At 40.7% G+C, this 20,139-nt stretch overlaps 3 protein-coding genes across 3 annotated transcripts; all 3 read left to right on the top strand.

Annotated features, from left to right (window-relative positions):
• The first annotated feature begins 2,263 nt into the window (after positions 1 to 2,263).
• Positions 2,264 to 5,733, top strand: LOC139344832 (choline-phosphate cytidylyltransferase B-like). The gene is made up of 8 exons (XM_070983230.1): positions 2,264 to 2,347; positions 3,452 to 3,551; positions 4,006 to 4,122; positions 4,504 to 4,655; positions 4,766 to 4,844; positions 4,936 to 5,078; positions 5,169 to 5,357; positions 5,503 to 5,733. The coding sequence occupies exons 1-8, from the start codon at positions 2,264 to 2,266 to the stop codon at positions 5,731 to 5,733; spliced, it is 1,095 nt and encodes a 364-aa protein (XP_070839331.1).
• Positions 5,734 to 7,530: 1,797 nt separating this feature from the next.
• LOC139345133 (palmitoyltransferase ZDHHC20-B-like) lies at positions 7,531 to 14,202 on the top strand. Its single transcript, XM_070983630.1, has 13 exons — positions 7,531 to 7,687; positions 9,008 to 9,034; positions 9,129 to 9,223; positions 9,326 to 9,446; positions 10,072 to 10,141; positions 10,563 to 10,595; positions 11,128 to 11,248; positions 11,649 to 11,781; positions 11,869 to 11,995; positions 12,156 to 12,242; positions 12,335 to 12,411; positions 12,525 to 12,571; positions 12,669 to 14,202. Exons 1-12 carry the CDS (start codon positions 7,531 to 7,533, stop codon positions 12,566 to 12,568), a joined length of 1,092 nt encoding a protein of 363 aa, XP_070839731.1. The 3' UTR covers positions 12,569 to 12,571; positions 12,669 to 14,202.
• A 2,105-nt stretch (positions 14,203 to 16,307) lies between these two features.
• LOC139345119 (organic solute transporter subunit alpha-like) lies at positions 16,308 to 19,579 on the top strand. Its single transcript, XM_070983612.1, has 8 exons — positions 16,308 to 16,383; positions 16,820 to 16,971; positions 17,188 to 17,261; positions 18,070 to 18,231; positions 18,401 to 18,512; positions 18,599 to 18,745; positions 19,216 to 19,321; positions 19,419 to 19,579. Exons 1-8 carry the CDS (start codon positions 16,308 to 16,310, stop codon positions 19,577 to 19,579), a joined length of 990 nt encoding a protein of 329 aa, XP_070839713.1.
• The last annotated feature ends 560 nt before the right edge of the window (positions 19,580 to 20,139 follow it).

Raw genomic sequence — 20,139 nt, 5'->3', positions numbered from 1 at the left:
GTGTACAGTTTCTTCCTGAAAAAGAGCCTCACATCTGTATGCCTTCGTCAACCAGTCACGTTGCAGTTTACATCCATGTCTGTCCAGACTCACACAATAGTTAAGACATGCTGTCTTCACTTAGAGACTATTTTTCCAGAGTCGTACAGAGGAGGACTGATTGAGAGCTTCATCACATGGTGCAACGAAAATCACCTGAAGCTCAATATCAGCAGAACCAGAGAGCCTGTGGTGGACTACAATGGTTCAAATATGGATGCTACTGCAAAGAAGCGTTAAGTGTGGATGTTATGGTATTGAAAAATGGCCAGAAAAGTGTTTTTATGGAATATTATGATCTCACAGTGAAGCTGACCTTTGACCTTTTAGATATAAAATGTCAACACATCATCATTTTATCCTATGAGACATTTGCATAACATTTTGTCAGAATTAGTATATGAATTCAAAATGCATTTTGTGTGGTCACAATGACCTTTGACCTTAGATCACCAAAATCTAACCAGCTCATCCTAGAATCCACTTGGGTGTTTGGACCAGATGCAATGAAATTCTCTAAAAGGGTTACTGTGACATCTTGTTCAAGAATGGGATGGACGTGTGCTCGCAGTGACCTTTGACCGCCAGAATCCAGTCTGCTCATTCTTGAGTTCAAGTGAACATTTGGGCCAAATTTGAAGATATTCCCTGGAGGAGTTGCTGAGATATTGCGTCCTCGAGAATTTGACGGAAAAACCTGAAAACATGGCGGCGTAGAAGCATAAAGATGATGATAAGATAAAGGTAAAGGATATGAACTTCAAACTTCACTGTTTGTCTTTAGAAATGTTTTTGAGGGTCCTGCAAATGTGTTACGTGAGTTACATAAGCATTATACTGTACTGTATTATACTTAGAACAAGCGTCTATGGCCAAGCTACTGTTTCTGTAACACTGTGCTGAAGGACGGCAGTGCTTGGACCTAAATGCTAACGCCAGCCTGCTAAAGGACTGCACAAAAACACTAGTGGGAGGCAGAGAAGGGGGAGTGTTATGGAGTTTTTTAGTAGTGGAGAGAAGTCCTACGTGGGCCCTATGTCATAGGTTTAAACTGTGATTCGTCAGTCTAAACTATGTTTTGAGATATCCAGGGGAGGCTATTTCAGTTTTTAAGGTGGAGTCAAGAAAAGAGTCTTAACAAAATATTGGTCATGTTGGGGAAGGCCTTGATTTCACAGTGAGAAAATAAAAGATTCAACGCCACTTTCCACACCTCATTTTTGTACAATCGCTAACATGTTCATAATTACAGTGCTGATATTTAGCAGGTATAATGTTTGCTTAGCATGTTGGCTAAACGCAGTGCTTGGCTAAACATTTCACTCACAACCACAAATGCCAGCTGGTGCTAGAAGAAATCAAGCAAGCTTCATCCTCAGAGGACCACGAACATCTACAAAATGTCCCTTTTTGAGATATTCTGTCTGAACTTATGTGCTGAAAATGTTTTTTCAAGTGCTAGTGTGGCCAACAATTTGTCATCTACACACACTGAACACTATAACATGTGTTTCATGTATCCCAAGCTGAGTATTATCAGCTTTTGTGTGGCTGTTTTAGACAGTACGTGTGTGTATGAACCATGTAATCTGTCTGTCCTGTCAAACTTCAGCTGGTGTGATATAATGTAAACATCCTGTATTTAAGTACCGGATAGTGTCAAGAACTAAGCGGCAGGAAAGGCACCACTGGTTTCAAGATGGAGCCAAACTGTATTCACAACAGGAATTATATAATTGTGGAAATGTTGGAACATGTTGTCCCTCTGTGTTTGGTTCCAAAGGCTGCCGTAGTAAAGGGCACATACTCATGTCAAATTTGATCTTATTTAGCTTCCCTCAGTGTAAAATGTTATCAGCAGCCTCTGTTCTCATGAGAACCAAAACATTTTTCACAGTCACTTCTGGCTGGGCTGGTAGTTTATGGAGTTTACTAACAGTGTAACATTGCACACAACATCCTATTACATGCTTCTGTGTACACGAAGAAAGAGAAAGCCCTTATGAACTCAGCACTGATGACAAGTGCAAGCTACATTTCTGAACACAGGCTGACTTGAACTTTGCTCACTACATTCTTCCGTCATCAGGGTCAGGCAGCCCGATGGGATGTACACTTAAAAACGCACTAGGAAATCCTCCCTGTGCTCTCGTAAGGCCGGCTGAGAGGAGCGGCAGGCGGGTGCAGTGGCGTTGTTAGCAGACAAGAAAGGAGAACATCCAGGATGGCTCGAAGGAGACGAGGCCGAAGCAACAACGTCCAGCAACGACAGGCCTCACAGAGCCAAAGAGGAGGCCCTCCTCGCAAGGTAAGTCCTGCTTTCATGTGAAACATGGGAGGACAGATGAGGACAGATAGTGAGGACATAGGACATGCTATTTTTATGTGAAAGGCTTCGAATGTTACAGTAAACTTCTGCTCTGTGGTTATTTGACTTGTCCCTGGGAGTGGAGAGTTAACTGATTCAGGGACGGTGTGGCCATGACTCATGTTAATGTCTTTAATCTAGTACAGTAATACATGATTATTCTCAAGTGATACTGAGCAATTATTTGGTATGATAAAAGTTATTCTACTGTACTCAGGTTTCATTGCTGTAAATGTATCAAAGAATTGTGAGTCATATATTAAAGTGCATAAGGTGCAGCTGTGGAAACATGCAAAGGCTTGCGTGTATGTTGACTTCTTAAATGCAGGTGTAAAGTGGTGTAAAAGACTAAGAGAAACTATATAAGGGGCATGCAGTAGGCTAAAATTATTAGCATTCACAAGTGCTTCAAAAACACTGAACAGCATTATAGTTTAACACAGCACAAGAAACACCAGACATTTGAGCAGAGTTCAAAGTGTACCTTACAACACAGCAGATAAGCTGCATGTATGTATCTGCACTCAACACAAAGTCCATGACATAATAAGGCACTCATTACTTCAGAGTGCTGAGATCATTCACATCTATCATGAAGACAGATAAGCTTTGATCTATCTTTTTTTTTTTTTTACCATGTCAGATCTCAGGAGGTTGTTCAACCTGCATGTATACAACACCTTATTCCTTTAAAAAAAATAAAACCTGTAACTGTTAATATTGCAGCACTTGAATCGTCAGCTCTGCAGTAACACTTCTGCTGTGCATTGTCTGCCTGCATGTGTTTCTTTTCCTCCTACACATCAAACACATGCAGGTTAGTTAAACTGGAATCTATACAATCACCCTTAGGTGTCAATGTAAATACACGTTCGTCTGCATATACAACATAATTGCAGTTTGTTAAGTCTGAGCTATTATTGAGTGCATGCTGAGGCCCTGAACAGGACAAACGCTTCAGAAGATGGAAAAATACACCTTTTGATTAAACTTAACATGTGTTTTTTCCACCCTCTGCTCTCCATCTTGTCTCTCTGTATTCAGGCTCTGCGGGAGCCAGCTGCTTTTGCCAAGCCCACAGGTTTTGAATCAGAGATCCCCCATGAAAAGCTGACCATTGCCCAAGCGAGGAGGGGCACCCCAGGTCACACTTCTCAATAGTGTTTTGTTTCCATTGCTAATTGTAATGCAGCCGAGAGCGTCCACGCATCTTGTCAGTGCCAGCTTGTAGCAGCAAGGAATAAGGACTAGAATAAAGACTAGTGGGAGAATTATTAACTCAAGCATGTTAGTATCAGCTGACATCAGCTTTAAAAGCTGATCTATGCATCAGCACAATATTGTTTTATTGACAGTTATTTGACTAATCTGTATCATTATGATTTCTCCGGGAATGTATAACGCCATTCAATTAACGAATTAGCAACAGAATACAACTATTATATAACTATATATTACAGTTTTTATCGGCTGATCAGATATTGATAACAGCTTCAAAATCACATATCAGCAAATCTTTATAAATGGAACAAATAAAGTGAGGGTTTGTAATGTGATACCGGTATTTAAAGACAAGCTTTCATATTCTTATCTTGTAGCTCATCGTCCGGTGCGAGTCTACGCTGATGGGATCTTTGATCTTTTCCATTCGGGGCACGCTCGAGCTCTGATGCAGGCCAAAAATGTGTTCCCTAACACATACCTGATGGTAGGAGGTATGAAAACCTGCAATAAAACAAAACTGGAAATGTTAACAGTGTGTAAATGAAATGGGCCATCACTGAGGGAGCATGAACTCTGCAGCACGAGAGCATGACAGTAAAAATGAATCGAGGCCAGCAGAGAATACGAGCAGCAGCATTGCTGTCCAAAGTTAAAATATTTTGTTTTTTTGCTGTCCTCTGAGACAGCTGGATGTTACGTAGCTCCCTCACATATGGAGAAAACATGGGCAGTCTGTTGGAAATGAACGAATGACCTTAAGTTTTGAAGGGAATTTAACATTAATCTGCTGTTGAATCCATGTGAATGCAAGTCTTACTTCAGGTTTAGTCTAATGTCCATGTAACACGTCCTCTCTGTCTCTGCGTCTCCAGTCTGCAGCGACGAGCTCACCCACAAGTTTAAGGGCTATACTGTGATGACAGAGGACGAACGCTACGACGCCCTGAGACACTGTCGCTACGTCGACGAGGTGGTGCGGGACGCTCCCTGGACCCTGACCACAGAGTTCCTTAAGAAACATAAGGTCAAAGGTCACGCAGGCACTGGACATACAGCTTCTGACAATGTCATACAGTGACAACAGCAGATATCTGGAGTTCAATCAGTCTGAACACTGTAATGTTACACTCACAGATTGACTTTGTGGCCCATGATGATATCCCTTACACCTCTGCTGGATCAGAGGACGTTTATAAACACATCAAGGAAGCAGGTGAAGATATGAATGCTCACATACAAGCACCCACCATAATTCTAGTTCCATCATTTATCGCCTGAATTAATCACTTGTGTTCTAACGTCAGGGATGTTTGTGGCCACCGAGAGGACAGAGGGCATCTCCACATCTGATCTGATCACTCGCATCGTCCGAGACTATGACATCTATGTTCGACGCAACCTGCAAAGAGGCTACACAGCCCAAGAACTGAACGTTGGATTCATCAACGTTAGTGAAACGATATTTCAGAAACACAATGTTGGCGTTTTTGGCATAAACTATACCGAACTATGCACTCGCTTTGTATTTCACTGACAGGAGAAGAAATACCGGCTCCAGAACCAGGTGGACAAGATGAAAGAGAAAGTCCGGACGGTGGAGGAAAAGTCCAAACACTTTGTTTACAGAGTGGAAGAGAAGAGCCAGGACCTCATCCACAAGTGGGAGGAGAAGTCACGAGAATTTATTGGCAACTTCCTGGAGCTTTTCGGACCTGATGGAGCCTGGGCAAGTTTTTTTTTTTGTTTTTTTTTTACATTAATCCATATCCAAAATACAACTCATCCTTAACCCTGTTTAGTGGTGTATTTATATTATCGTAAATAATATAAAAGCCCAAGATCATCATCAACATCTGTCTGTCCTTGTTCAGCATGCGATCCAGGAGCGGAGTGGCCGTATGCTCCAGGCCCTGTCACCTTACTCCTCCCCCCGTGGCTCCCCCAGCAGCAGCCCCACCAGAAGACGTTCAGTTTCTCCTGACTCTTCCCGTGACTCACCCTCCCCATCCTCTCTCTCCCCTCCTTCCACCCCCACCTCGCCTAAAAAGGGGAAACGCTCCTCTCTCAGAGCTCCCGCCACATACAACAGACATGCACGATGAGCTCATAGTGCTTTGGTTATCTTTAATGGTCTTCATATAGCCTGTTGATCATTAATCTGGTACATAATATGTCTCATTAATTAATCAAAATGAACAAATAAAAAAGAAATAATTTATAACTTGTTTATTTAAGTGCAAGTGCAATATACCATGATGTACATAATGTGTCTTTGCTGAAAAGAAAAGGAAAAGAACACTGAAATCTTGCTTGGATGTGATTTGTCTTCTGTCATTTGTTACTTCCATATGTCCAAATACAAAACACACACTCACCCTCAAAGCACCTTCATAAGAATCAATAATTGAACATTAATAAGATGTATTTCAGGCTTATCAACCCAAATGTTCCTGGCATTAAACGTCTAACATGGAAACAAACTCTTGGGAAGAGGCTGAATAATTGGTGAAATCTAATTCATTTCTTGGTCTTAAAGGACACAGGCCAAATAGGTTCTTACACTGATGTACAAGATCATTAGTAGCTTTTAATTAATACTGCATGTCCTCAAAATTCAGACTAATAGCTCGACAAATCATGGTCGGTCCATTATGATGCAGACATATTACAACTACATTTAAACTAGTTATCGTGTACTAGAGAAAAGGAAATACATTCTGGATCTGTGATTTAGGGGCTGACAGCAAATTCTCTGGTGTAACGTTAATGTGTGAACTCAACAACACACAACACCCTCTCCAGCAGTTAACATCACTACGACAACGATGTCAACCATAGGGAAATCAGCCACACCATATTCATCTGGGGACAGCAGCGCTGTGAATGATGCCCACCGAGGAAACGTACAAAAGCCTTCAGGTTGAGATTCAGTACAAGAGCTGGAAAACGAAAATAAACTCAAGAGCCTCTGGCATCTAAGACACAATCTTTGTGAGCTTTCATGAGTCCTCAACAGGTGAACTATAAATTATGGACTTTTTGGCTCCTTGTCAGGGGTTGGCAAGCTAATGGACAATCACTCTCATGACGGACTGGACCTCTCTGTTATTGCAGTTTTAATCTGTGCTAATCATCATTCTCTTTAATATTAAAATGGGACAAATGATTAATGTGATTGCAGTGTTGAACACACAGAAAAATTTAAGCATATTCTTTGATTTTAAAACCTGAAAAGAAATCAGCATTCATTGAACTTGTTTCCAGCCACATTTGTTTTTAGCAGGAAAAACTCTGATAAATCAACTGCATGTGATCTGCCCTGCACCACACAAGGTTAGCCTACTAAACTTTTATTTGATTTCTCTTTACTATCAGAATATTCTTCAGAAATGTGTCTGGCATCCCAAGATGTACACTGTTTCACTTGATTCCATGTGAATTTACCATAACTTGAAGGCATGTCAGATGTTGAGTTTTCAGCTTGTTGTGGAGTTCCTCTTCCCCCATGTGGCCAAAATCAACAATTACTGCAGCGGCTTTAAACTGAAGTCTTTGACACTGTGTACTGCAAATCACAGAACTGAATGAGCACATTTCCTATTTACTATGAACTGAGATATCTTAAGTTTTCAGTATGTTTTCAATCACAGTATAAAAATATATGAAGGAATATGAATGAATAGCCCGGCATTGAAGCCTTTATTTAAACCTCAAACAAAGATAACCAGAAGACGGGTGTCCGACTTTTGTAGGCTATGGTAATTTGTTGGTATGTGAGCGTTATAGTCAAAGGACATGCGGGACGCTTGAGAACTACAAATATGGCTGCTCTTGTGTGTCGTTTTCCGTCAGGTGTCCGCTCTTGCAGCGTCTTTGGCTCGTTCATATAAAACCGTGGTATGACGTCATCGTCAGCTCATGTCCTACACGGATTAAAGATGGCGCCCTCTCATGCGCTGAGGTGCTGCAAACGGGCTCTGAACTGGGTACCTGTCCTGTTTATAAACCTGGTTGTTGGTTGGTCTTATTACGCGTATGTTGTGGAGCTCTGTGTCTGTAAGTACACTCACTTTTAGGGGTAATTAGTTGACGGTGTCTGCCTGCGTTGACAGTTTCTGGGTTGTCAACTTTGGTTGGCTAACGTTAACTTGTCAGTAGATGGTTTCGGACATGCGTTTAAACCTCAGGACAATATTACACCAGGTCCTTCTGTTTCTGCTTGTTTCATCACTGACATAATGTCAGCTTTCATGACAGCAGTGTATACAGCGTTAATATGATAGGGCAACTTTTTTTTCAGTTACATTGCCAGAGGACGACAAGAACAGTAATGAATTAATCATTAATAACTTCGTAGTGATAATTGCAATGCATCGGCTAACATTAACTATTACATAGCCACTTATGTAGATTTTTTTTTTTTAAAGAAAAACTGTCTCACATGATTATTTTTGTTTTAAATGTGCTATGTATTGCAAATGAATGGACTAATTAGCTCTTTAATTTGAAAGCTCATTTTATTGATACAACCTTGTTTTCTCAGTTTTAACCATCGAGTTCATTTATAAAAGTGCATTTCGTGTTGCTGTTTCCTAATGTCAGCTCACATGATCCCGGCTGTCTTTCTAGAGTTCATGCTTCTGTATGTGTATTTTGAGAATATTTTACAAATGATCGTTTAATGGGCAAACCTTGGGAACCAGCTGTTAAATGATATCATCAGCCACAGTGGGAGATGGCTTTATTGTAACCATCTGAGGCATCTCCTGTTACTGTCTATGAGAAGATGCAATGAAAGAGGTGAAAGCTCTTCATGTGAAAGCAACCAAACCACCTCCCACACGATGTTGTGGTGTTTAAACTTTAATTAATCTGATGCCAAAAGTCGAAAAGCATAGATGCAGATTATTGATTCAGATGAAGACTGGTTGTTGTATCATTTCCTTTACAGCTGTAAACACACATAACCCATCAGAGGATATGACTTCCTACTTTTATCTCATAGTCACATACATAGGTCTCAAAGTACAGCCCACGCGAGTGCTGAACGTCTTGATGTACTTTTCAGATTCATATTGATCAGACAAGTTGCGTTTGTTTCAGCCTGGAACTGATGATACCATTATCAGCATGCAGACGGCCTGCAGTTATGTCTGTAAGTCAGCGGCTGTGGTCAGGACAGGGACATCCCTGCTGCTTAAACAAAGCTCTCTGTTATGGGTGGGTCACTGCTGGCCGTGCCAGGCTGCTGCCACATGGTGGGAGAATGGGGTGGTGTGTGTGTGTGTGTGTGTGTGTGTGTGTGTGTAGCGGGAGATGTGTAGGCATGCATTCTCTGGATTTTCATTACTCCTCACTGTTTTTTTTCTTATCTAGATACAATCCCAAATAATGCAGAACGAAGTAAGTGATGCTATAATTGTCCTCATGTTAATTATTCATAGCAAAGATTTTGTCATGTAATTACAACTCAAACCCTTTTTCTTTCTCTCAACAGTCAGCTATTTGGTCATCTTTCACATTTTCCTCGCCATGTTTATATGGTCCTACTGGAAAACTATCGGGTCCAGACCAGCGAGTCCCTCAAAAGCGGTAAGTCAAGAATGTGATTCTGTTAATATACATGTGTAGAAAAGTCATAATTTCACTAAAGATCTTATTTGTTGGACTTTCCGGTCTTTTTCCTCCTGTCAGTTCGGTCTGCCCAGAGCAGAGAAGGAGCTGTACGAGCGAGAGGAGCGAGCCGAGGCACAACAAGAGATACTGAAGAAAGTGGCGAGGAATTTACCCGTGTATACACGCACAGCAGGTGGAGGTGAGGCTGTCCCCACAGCGGCAAAATTAACTGCGGCCCGCTCACTGTTTTTTGTTCCCAGGGGACCACCACATGCTCCTTTGAGTAGCTGTTGCCTCTTACAAAGAAGGAAGCTCACGCACCTTCCTCATTGTTCAGTTGTTTGTCACCCACATGCACAACATCAAACAAGCAATGCAAATGAAATTGCACACGTGTTGCTACATTGCAGTTTCCCCTTTTGGCTAAAAGTGCAACACTGAAAGTTCTCTGTGACTTAGCCGTCTTCCTGCTAATGCACATCAGGCTCATCCGTCTTGTTTATACTGACCTGCATGAATCAGTGTTAATTGGCCTCAGGTGTGCCTTGGTATCTCTACAGGCCACACCTGTACTCATCAACAATCATGAGCTCACATGCTTTGTTTCCCAGAGATGTTTGAAAAGATTTATAAATAATCTTTTTATTAAACTTCAGGACTTAGTGAAAAAGTCAGTTTGTGGTTTAAGCATTGAAAAGAGCAGGAAATTTCTGGTTTAGTCTTCAGATTGTTAAAAATGCAGAATACACCTCTAATTCTTATTTTGTTTAGTAATAGCGACACAGTAGTACTTAAACAATTCTGCTTTCGTTTTCTGTAAATAGCCATCCGCTACTGTGACCACTGCCAGGTGATCAAACCCGACCGCTGCCATCACTGCTCGACCTGTGAGATGTGAGTGTTTTCTAAGTGTACTCACTGAATAATTAAAGCTCATCGTTTTGAGTTTGTTCTTTTATTGCCCCAAAGGAGCTGACATGTTTAACCCCATGCCCACTCGATGTTCTCAAACATCCAAAAGTTGTTATTTCTGGCTTATTTCTGCAGCTTCTGGTAAAAGAAAGTGAAGAGAAAACTGGAGAGAGAATGCAAAACAAATCAGACAATAAATGGTCACTGACTGTTGCCCAGTTTCGTGATATACAATATAAACATATCACATTTCTTTTTTTAATACTGAACACTATGTATTTTCTTATGCTGCTTGTTCACACACGTGTAATGCTTCAAGGTAACAATAAAATGCAGAATATGGCAACATCTCAAGTATTAGATGGTGCTAATAAGACGTACATATCTTTTCTTATTCTACAAGGTGTGTGCTGAAAATGGACCATCACTGCCCGTGGTAGGCCTTCCTCCTTTATCTATGCACTTTTTATTCCATCATGATCTTAGGCTATGTTTACACGTAGCAGGGTATTTTGGAAAATGGATATTTTGGCCCCTCCGTTTTCAAAAATAATATTGTGCACACAACATCATTTTCAAAAATGTTGACGTTTACATGAACCCGGATAAATACGCCGTTGAGCGGCATCATAACTATGCCAAACCTATGGGCGTGAGTGTAAACATAGGTCGCTCGCATGACGTTAAGTACTTTCGGTCGCATGTTGTGACGTTTCGGAACCTAAAACGCTGTTTAACCCTGTTTACAATACCGGCGTTTTCAGAAATCTCCCCTTTGGCCGGAGTTTTTAAAAATTATTGTTTTCCGTGAAAAAAACTCTGTATGCATGTAAACAAGAGGCCAAACCGCATATAAACATATGTGTTTTCCCTGAGTGTAAACGTAGCCTTAGCGCTTGTAAAGATCATGTAGAGAAATAAGCATATTCCACTTCCTGTCTCATGTCGTCTGTCATGTTTTCTTTCAGGGTGAATAACTGTGTTGGATTCTCGAACTACAAGTACTTTGTCTTGTTCTTGGCCTACGCCTCACTCTACTGTCTAGTCATTTGTGCAACAGTCATCCGGTATTTCATCAAATTCTGGACAGTAAGTACCGACATAACCCCAACAACACCAACAACATACAAAAAAAAAAGAAGTGTAGTCAGGCTGTGGTGAAGCATGTGGTCAGCCACTATTCAGCCACTAATCTGCATCATAAGATATCGACCAATTGGTTTACAAACGTGTCACTGTGGTGCACAAGTGTGTCATGTGATCGCTCATTTGCATGCTGCTTTGCATGAGACAATGGCTCCTGCCATGTAGCCTGACAGTGAAGGAGTATATTGTGCTGCAGCAAAAAAAGGCAATAATGGATGGTGCAAAGGTGGATTGTCCACTCCAGTCAGCCGCTACGTTAAGACAACTCATGAGCACATGAAATATTCTTGCAGATGCTCAGACTGACAAGACTAACACCTGTGTTCCTTCTTTCCCCCTGAAGAAACAGCTGCCTGATACGCATGCCAAATTCCACATCTTGTTTCTCTTTTTTGTGGCGGCCCTGTTCTTTATCAGCATCCTGTCACTTCTCAGCTACCATCTATGGCTTGTGGGAAAGAACAGGACCACTATAGGTAGCTCAAAATAAATGTCATCCAGCTTCTGGTTATATGTGGTTAAAAGTCAACACTGACTAACAGTATTTTTCTATCCTTTTCCAGAGGCTTTTAGGGCTCCCGTGTTCACGAATGGTCCAGACAAAAACGGGTTTTCTCTCGGCTTTAGCCGAAATGTAGCTGAGGTGTTTGGAGACCAAGCGAAGCACTGGGTGTTTCCTGTTTTCTCAAGGTGAGTCGACTCTGACCCACTATAAAATTACAGCTATTAATCACCTCAGCAGTCACAGTGATAAAAAAAAAAATGGCGGCACTGCAAAGTACAATTAGCCCTGAATGCATCCCACGCTAACATGCTCACTAATGGTCTGTCTTTATCCTAATGCAATCAGTCTGGGAGATGGACATTCCTTTGTAACCAGACTGGTGCACATAGATCCTGAACAAGCAAACAGTGTCCTCCAGCAGAATGGCAAAGGGCAAGTATCATTTAATTTTATTTCTTTCAAATGTTTTGTTTCCTTTAGCTGTGTTTGCCAGACATTAATCTCTCATGTGACTTGAATCACAGCCCTGCTGATGGGGAGGCCAACCCCTGTGTGCTCGGTAACAACGTACACACCGCGGACAACAGCAAAGAGAAGATTGGTATGTTGTTGTTGTTGCTCACGTTTACATTTTTTTAATTACATCTTGCATGTTAAGTGTTTTTGTAATTACTTTCCTGAGACGTCTCTCGTGTCCTCACCGCTTCCTTTCAGACGGAGGCCAGATAGTCTCTGTGACGATGGAGAGTGAGCCATAGCAGGTGCTGTGCATTACACGGACATCACCTGGATACTGTTGAGTTGTGCTGGTTTGTAATCCTCTTGTGTTTATTTGTACTTTATTGGCTGTTGCTGCAGGTCACAGGCACACCAGTAAAGAACTCATCAGATGCCTTAAACCAGGAGCATCAGCACCTCTACAGCAGACATCCTCCACCCTCATCCTTCATGTAGCGTGCTTTAAACTAGCACCACAACAATACTGCTATCACACGAGCAGAGACTGCGACCCTGTGGACTGAAGCAGGCGTGATTCACAGGTTTTGTCTTTGTTGAGAGCCAAAGACATTCAAGTGTTTTGTTATTGCTGCATCTGAACAAACTCTGGGACTGCTTTTTCACCCTCGAGCCATCCACACTGTCTGTGTTCATCTACGTGGATTACTCACGCTCTACGTTTCAACTAGGAAATAATCCTTTGTCAGTATTAATCGAGCATTAATCACTAAGCCTGGTTGTGTCTGGAGAGCAGGGAGAGCCACTAAAGTGAGATTTGTTTAACTCCTCATACTGTACAAAATGGTGAGACATTTCAACGCTGTCAGCAGTGTCTTCAGTTTTAAAGCACAGTGCAGTTATTAAGACCAGTCGTCATTTCTCACATGGTCTGATTTAGTTTACAGTTTACATGATTGAACGTATTTCTGTTTACACTTTTAATATATTTATTTTGTACATTTCAGGTTTTATACTACAGTCAAACGTACAGGTGACGTAAGCGTAAAATGTGAGGACCAAGTCCAGTTTGACTGCAGTTAAAACGGTTTCATCTCATTTCAAATAATTGTTTAAGACGCATAACCAGTGGGTCTCAGATAATGCAGTCGTTATCAAAGAGATTGCCATTTTTCATTGCACTATAAATATTTGTAATTTAATTGTTCTCAAGCTTTTATAAATTATTTTGTCATTGAGTGTCTGTTGATTTTATCGTAATGGCATATTTGCTTTATTTAGTTAGTTTTTTAAAAAGCTGTCGTCAGTTTCGTTTGCTCTGTTCATCGTCCACAGAATGTTTTCACGATCACGATCAATCCTTTGCCACAGTATGCATGTTTGGTTTTGAATTAATCAATCATGAGCGTTAATGCCAAGCTCTAAATCTGTATTCTTTCCATTTGTTTGTTTTTTCCAGTTTGGTGATTAGATTTACTCGAAAGCTGGAAAATAAGAGTACAAAACAAAACCAGAGTCAAACCATGGAAAATTTTGCCAGAAGGGTCAGGGACATTTGATCCACCGTGTCCTTGAGCCCGAATGAGTATAGATAAGATGAATTTTATGTGCCATCATTTTATGTGATGAAAGAGTGGACTGGGGCCATCATAAATACTTCTCTCTGTCCTCCTGGCATTCACTTTAGTGGAAACGATGCACAGTGCAGTATGAGGTTTATCAGAGTTATCTGTACATAGTGTTCATGTGTAGATATTTCTGAGTGCAGCGCTTGTGAATGTACTCACAGTAGTTTAATAACTAACTTCACTTACTGAACCAAACAGCTCGAGCTGCTGATGCAGGTGTGTTAAAGAACTGCTGTTTTAATGAGACGGACCTATTCAGGCGGGCTGAGCTTCACTGTTCTGTAACAATAAATGTGATGTAAGAAACTATAAGGTGTGATTCTTCTTGATGATTCTGTGGTCTCTTCACGATCTTGAAAATTAGTTCTCAAATTGGGGTTTTATCTACTTTTTTCATATTGTTTCCTGTGCAGTCACCTGTGATGCAAACGTGGCACCATAGTTTGCAACGTCGTTTCTATTCTGAACATACAAGTCATCAGAAGTACACAGCATATAAAATATGCTTTTCCTCTCACACTAGCCACATCAGGCCAATGGTTTATAACTAAATACTTGCAAAGCTAATCATATTCTACTCTCTGTTGTCGTTTGTTTTTAGTGCTACTTAGAAAGAGTTAGCAAGCTAACAAGCAAAACATTGGTCAACATGGTAAACATTATCCCTGCTACCATCACCATGTTAGCATGCTGACGTTAGCATTTTAAGTCCTGAGTGTGTCACTCTCAACTTGACATTTACTATAAGAAGTCAGCAGTCATAAGAAATTGTGTGAGTACAGTGAAAGTGCTGGTGATATACAGAGGGTTCACCGGTTGTGACACTAGATTACACGCTTCAGATCATTAAAGGATGACGCTGTTGAGAGTTTGACACTCGTTGACCTTTTGTCTGGCACGGGAACAATATGAGTGGGAATAAGATCGTCAGGCCGGCGGGGGTGGAGGTGGGGGTGAATGACCTCAGTGCCGTTCACCTCTCCATAAGAATGCAACAGTTAAAGTTGCAAGTCTCCACATGCAGCTTTACATACACAAAGTAACCCCTTTGAACCCTTCATGGAGTCCATGTTGAGGATTATCCAGGATTTTGTCAGAGTAAATCTCAAACTTTCAACATATTTCGGTGTCGGTGTGCCACTTTGATGTTACACTAATACCAACATAACAACACAACAAGTAAAAGTGCTGCATTAAAAATCTAACTTAAGTAAAAGTATCAGCCAAATGTACTGAAGAAAATGTACTGTAAAGTATTCAAAATAAAATCTACAGCAGTGCATCATATTCTATGAGATCATCATGTTCGTAGCTTCCTGTGAGAACTAACAGCTTTGTGACAAAGTATTTCACAGCTAAATGAAGAGCCCATAAAGGAACATTTCATCTTTCAGTTTATCAGAAAATATCAAATTCAAACTCACCACATGTGGAGATACATGGTTTTCAGTTACTAAAGTGGACAGATGAATGTTATGGAGTAGAAAGTTGAAACAAAAAAGTTTATTTAGATAAGTATAAGTAAATATAAAGCCTCATAAAATGGAAATACTCAAGTAAAGTACCAGTACCTTGAATTTGAACTTGAGTACAGTACTTGAGTAAATATACTTCATTCCACATTTTTTTCTCAAACCAACTCAGTGATATTTATTGATTATTTGTGTGTAAAGGGTTCATTCATTCATTCATTCATTCATTCATTCATTCATTCATTCATTCATTCATTCATTCATTCATTCATTCAAACATTTAGTTATAAGAGTTATTTATTCTTTAAGCAAATCTGAATGCAGTGATGCTGACAACACACCATTTATCATTATAATTCTACATAATTCAGCAGCCATATCCTGAAGGTTTGGGGACAGAACTGAGGGACACAACATGACAAAATAATGACAAGCAGGCAATGAAACCGAAGCGTAAAGCAGATATATTCCTCACAGCTCCAGCCGTTATCTTTTCTACTCTCTCATGGTTACTGGGAAGGAATCAACACACCCTGTCAAAGTTCATCTCTCCTGACGCGCATAATGGGTCTCACCCTTTTAATACCTCTGACCCTGGTGTTATTTTAATCACCGTGGTTTAAGTCTGTGAATGAATGAGCGACAGTTACTTATGGAAGCGCTCCTGTAAGCATGCATGCTCTGAACCTGTCATGCCACCTTCACTCCTTAAAAGTCCTCTAAAGGGTAAAGTACACTTAGGCCGTTGAATCTGCGACTGGAATCCACTGGCTGACACTGTGATGTGAAGGGGAAACAGATTCATTTTACAATCACAACCTACTGAGCGGGTACTTTTACTGAGGTCTTTCCACTGGGACAGAAAGCTGAGGTCAATTTAGATTCTCCAGATCGTTTCTTTTCAAATTTAGTGAATTTCTCAAGAGGATTATCTACATGCCATGGAGGAAGACCTCAACAGCACCATTCATCCAGCTTGTTTAGAAGACCCTCCGCTGGCTATCGATGTGATCAGTCGTAAGTGATCCACATGCATCCTGCTAACTGATAATGCTTTCCTTATCAACCAGTCAGAGCTAAGGATAGTGACAACTCCCTCAGCAATGTCACACTTGTATCTGAGAGTCCTGAAAGCACCATGTGCTTTTCCAGTTTCTTTATTTATTTACCTCTGTTACAAAATATGTCCCACAAAGTAAACTTCATAGTAAACTGTCATGGATGTACAGTAGTCATGTGTCTGCTGGAGTTAAATGTGCTCGTGCCACAGTAGGAGTAACAATAGCTCTTGCTAAAGTTAAAAAGCAGCATTCCTACCTCATTTTAAGTACATTATCTAATCCAAGCAAAATCATTTCTGTGCTGTTTGTGTGTGATATTTCACATAAAGTGACACACGTGTGCTGTATGTGCCTGAACGCCTCTCTCTCCCCCTCTTACTGTGTCAAATCAGAGCTAGATGTCTATGATATCTGCCTGTACAGCATGCTCACCTTCATGTCCTGCATGTCCCTGCTGCTGTACCTGGAGCAGTGCGTCTATATTTATAAAAACCTGGGTTACCCCAAGAAGACCTCCCTCATTTGGATAAGTGGCGCAGCACCAGTAAGCACTTGTTTGGCCTGTTTTGGCGTTATAATATGCCGCTAATTCTGAAACCAACACAGTCAGTTTAAATCACTTTATATGTGGAGAAAGTTTGAAGAAGTCTGCAACAGGAAATGTGACTGAAACAGAGAAAACTGAAGATAAAAATCAAACCATGCTACAGTATATTGAAATACTGCTGTCATTGCGTGTTACTGTATTTCTCTGTTTCAGGTCATCGCCACCATGTCTTGTTTGGGGATGTGGATCCCGAAGGCAGTCATGTTCACAGACATGACGTCGAACTGGTGCGTTTCCTCTCAGACAAGACCTAAGTCAGTACACAAGCGGAGGGTTTCTTTCAGTGATCCTCATAGGAGCTCATGTTAAAAGCAAACCAAACAATCAGTATTTCACATGTTCTCTCCTATCTGCACTCACTTCCTTCACACAACAATAATTATCAGCGATCAGCCTTTGATGTCTGTTATCTGATAACTGTGACCAGTAGCTAGGCCACCGTGCAGTGAACTCACCATGACTGTTAGCATGTTTGCCATATCATCATTTAGATTCCCCTTCACGCAGCTATATTTAAGCATATTTAGGTCAACAGATTTTGGCAAAGCCAGGCTGTTTGCGTAAATAAGCCTGTGCTAAATGGAACTGGCTGAAAAAAAGCCAACAGTTTAGTTAAAGTAGGCTAAATCATCCCAAACCCAAAGTTCAGGGCCGACCATCCGTGGACACTCCGCTGTCAGAAGATCAGTTAAATTACAACAAGGTAAACATAATAAAAGCCCTGAAAACTTGAAAGCTTTGTATGAACTAGCTGGATGACTCATTACACACTCAAAGATCATGCTCAACCTCAATAAAATGCAGAAGTCTGCCACCCGCAGCATTAAATTTTATGTGCTTTCTTGGCACACTGCATATAATTCAGCATGTTTAACAGTTTTTGATTTGTCGCAACGTGCCAAGAGGAGGTGTGTTTTTCTGTCATAAACAAATGAAATATTACATTAGTCATTTGGCACGCTGCCCTGAAAATAAACTTCAGTGGAGTGATTTTTGTGAATTACGACATACCTGCTCTTTCTTCTCTTTCTCCAGTTTTTTCGCAGTCGTGGTGTATAAGATCTTGGTTCTGATGATCAAGGAGTTTGGGGGAAGCACCGATTTTCTGAGACGGTTTTCTGGGAAACCCTTTAAGATCAGTACAGGGCCGTGCTGCTGCTGCTGCTACGCATGCTTACCCTACGTGCCCATGTCATGGTATTTACACCTGTTCATATTAATACAGTCTGGCTATTACTAGTCTGTCCTATTCTAATGCTGCTCTTGTTTCTATACTGTCTCTAAATTGACTGCACAGTGATTGTACGCTGCACTTATGACTGCATCTATTTTTAATGTGGCTCTTTCTTTGGATGGGGTCATTCAGGCGAATGCTTTTCTTGATGAAGTTGGCTGCTCTTCAGTACGCAATCCTGAAGACAGCATTCTCTGTCTTCTCCATAGTGCTGTGGACAAACGGCGAATTTAATCCGTCAAATGTAAGTATTTTCAATGTTTCTGTACGTATCTAAAAATGAAATAAAAATGGCATGACATTTTACATATTTCTTTGCTTGTCTTTCAGCTAGGTGTCACCAGCGTAGGCCTTTGGATAAACCTATTCGTTGGCGTTCTCACCATCATCTCCCTTTGGCCTGTTGCCATCCTCTTCATGAACACTAAAAACTATCTACGCAGCATCAATATGATCCCCAAGTATGCCATGTACCAAGTGAGTCAACACAACTAATGCCACATATTTTGTGTTTATCCTGCATTTCTTCACCTGACACGTGTCTGCAAATAGCAACAAGAGCTGCTTTGTGTAGCATTTTCAAACCAAAACATAACTTTAGTCACACTGGTGCCTCTCCCACTCTTCTGTGTCAACTTGTTTTATTGCTTTATGATTCAAAATGAGAGTGTTGCAGTTTTTGGTCCACAGTAAGTTCTTTAAAGACTTGATGGAGAATTTCCTCGCAGCAAGAGAAAACAGTACACTTAAAGAACGACAGGGTTCATGGGACATGTAGTCTCAGTTGAGAGAAACATAAGCACTACAAATACTCTATTCTGTCGTTGCATTTATTTGGTATCATAGCACCAAACTCCTACTGAAAAATTGTGATTTTTAGAGATGCTACACAGTGAACCTTTACTGCATAGTGTATGTAATTGATTCAGTATTGCTTTCCTCCTTAGCTGGTACTTGTATTGAGTCAGCTGCAGACATCAATTATTAACATCCTGGCCATGAATGGAGTCATCGCCTGTGCTCCTCCCTTCTCTTCCAAAGCTCGTGGATCCAGTAAGAAACATCTCTGTCTTTCTGCATCGGCTGCTTACATGAAGTGAAACGATCAATCTGAAAGCCCAATTTTTTGCTCTCTCTCTCTGTCCCATAGTGCTAAGTCAGCAGATGATGATCATGGAGATGTTCATCATCACTCTGGTCAATCGTTTTTTCTACCATCGTACATATAACCCAATCCCCTGTGAGGAACATGACAACGACCAGAACGTCAAATTAGACGTGCACGCTGCTCTTGAGGAGCATGACGTCTAAGAAATGAGAAGAGTGAAAGAAGTGGAAGTCAACACTGCCTTTTAACGATGGATCAGATCATCTAAGTTAAGAGTTTCTTACCTCATTTTGATGCTTGAATGTAAGGGGAGAGAGAACATCACTACTTGGATGGTTTTCAACTGTATTTCTTTGTACTTTTTACACACCACTCACTGACATATCTAATAATAAACAATAAAAACACCTGTTTATTTTGGCTAATGGGTTTTTTGTGCGTAAGACACCACAGTAATGCTGACTTAGACCAAGTAGTGAAGATGTTGAACTGAGGCCTATGCTGACATCTGAAGTATGTCTTGCAGTAAAGTGGGCAGTAAATACTGCTGCATTATTCAGTTGGTTATGTATTCACTCTTTACAGTGACCTGGCTGCATGTATTGACCTAAACTGAGGATTTAAGCACCAAAACACGAACGCATTTATCAAAAAAGGATTTATTCTGTCTGTTGTTCACTGAACAACATGTACAGGGAGGTATTTATGACAATGTTCATTTTTAATTTAGTTTCAATTTGATTTTTGTGTGAATCTCATGTCA

The sequence above is a fragment of the Chaetodon trifascialis genome, chromosome 16, assembly GCF_039877785.1.
Source record: "Chaetodon trifascialis isolate fChaTrf1 chromosome 16, fChaTrf1.hap1, whole genome shotgun sequence".
NCBI classification, from domain to species: Eukaryota; Metazoa; Chordata; class Actinopteri; order Chaetodontiformes; family Chaetodontidae; genus Chaetodon; species Chaetodon trifascialis.
This window is presented reverse-complemented; position numbering and strand designations above follow the sequence as displayed.

What these genes read in the sequence shown, in the direction of transcription:
- LOC139344832 (XM_070983230.1), top strand. Translation starts at nt 2,264, where the DNA reads ATGGCTCGAAGGAGACGAGGCCGAAGCAACAACGTCCAGCAACGACAG. An exon ending in CACATACCTGATGGTAGGAG is followed by an intron (nt 4,123 to 4,503) that starts GTATGAAAACCT and finishes CTGCGTCTCCAG; the next exon opens with TCTGCAGCGACGAGCTCACC. An exon ending in TAAACACATCAAGGAAGCAG is followed by an intron (nt 4,845 to 4,935) that starts GTGAAGATATGA and finishes TTCTAACGTCAG; the next exon opens with GGATGTTTGTGGCCACCGAG.
- LOC139345119 (XM_070983612.1), top strand. Translation starts at nt 16,308, where the DNA reads ATGGAGGAAGACCTCAACAGCACCATTCATCCAGCTTGTTTAGAAGAC. An exon ending in ACAGACATGACGTCGAACTG is followed by an intron (nt 17,262 to 18,069) that starts GTGCGTTTCCTC and finishes CTCTTTCTCCAG; the next exon opens with TTTTTTCGCAGTCGTGGTGT. An exon ending in TTCCAAAGCTCGTGGATCCA is followed by an intron (nt 19,322 to 19,418) that starts GTAAGAAACATC and finishes TCTGTCCCATAG; the next exon opens with TGCTAAGTCAGCAGATGATG.
- LOC139345133 (XM_070983630.1), top strand. Translation starts at nt 7,531, where the DNA reads ATGACGTCATCGTCAGCTCATGTCCTACACGGATTAAAGATGGCGCCC. An exon ending in TACACGCACAGCAGGTGGAG is followed by an intron (nt 9,447 to 10,071) that starts GTGAGGCTGTCC and finishes TTCTGTAAATAG; the next exon opens with CCATCCGCTACTGTGACCAC. An exon ending in GTGTTTCCTGTTTTCTCAAG is followed by an intron (nt 11,996 to 12,155) that starts GTGAGTCGACTC and finishes TAATGCAATCAG; the next exon opens with TCTGGGAGATGGACATTCCT.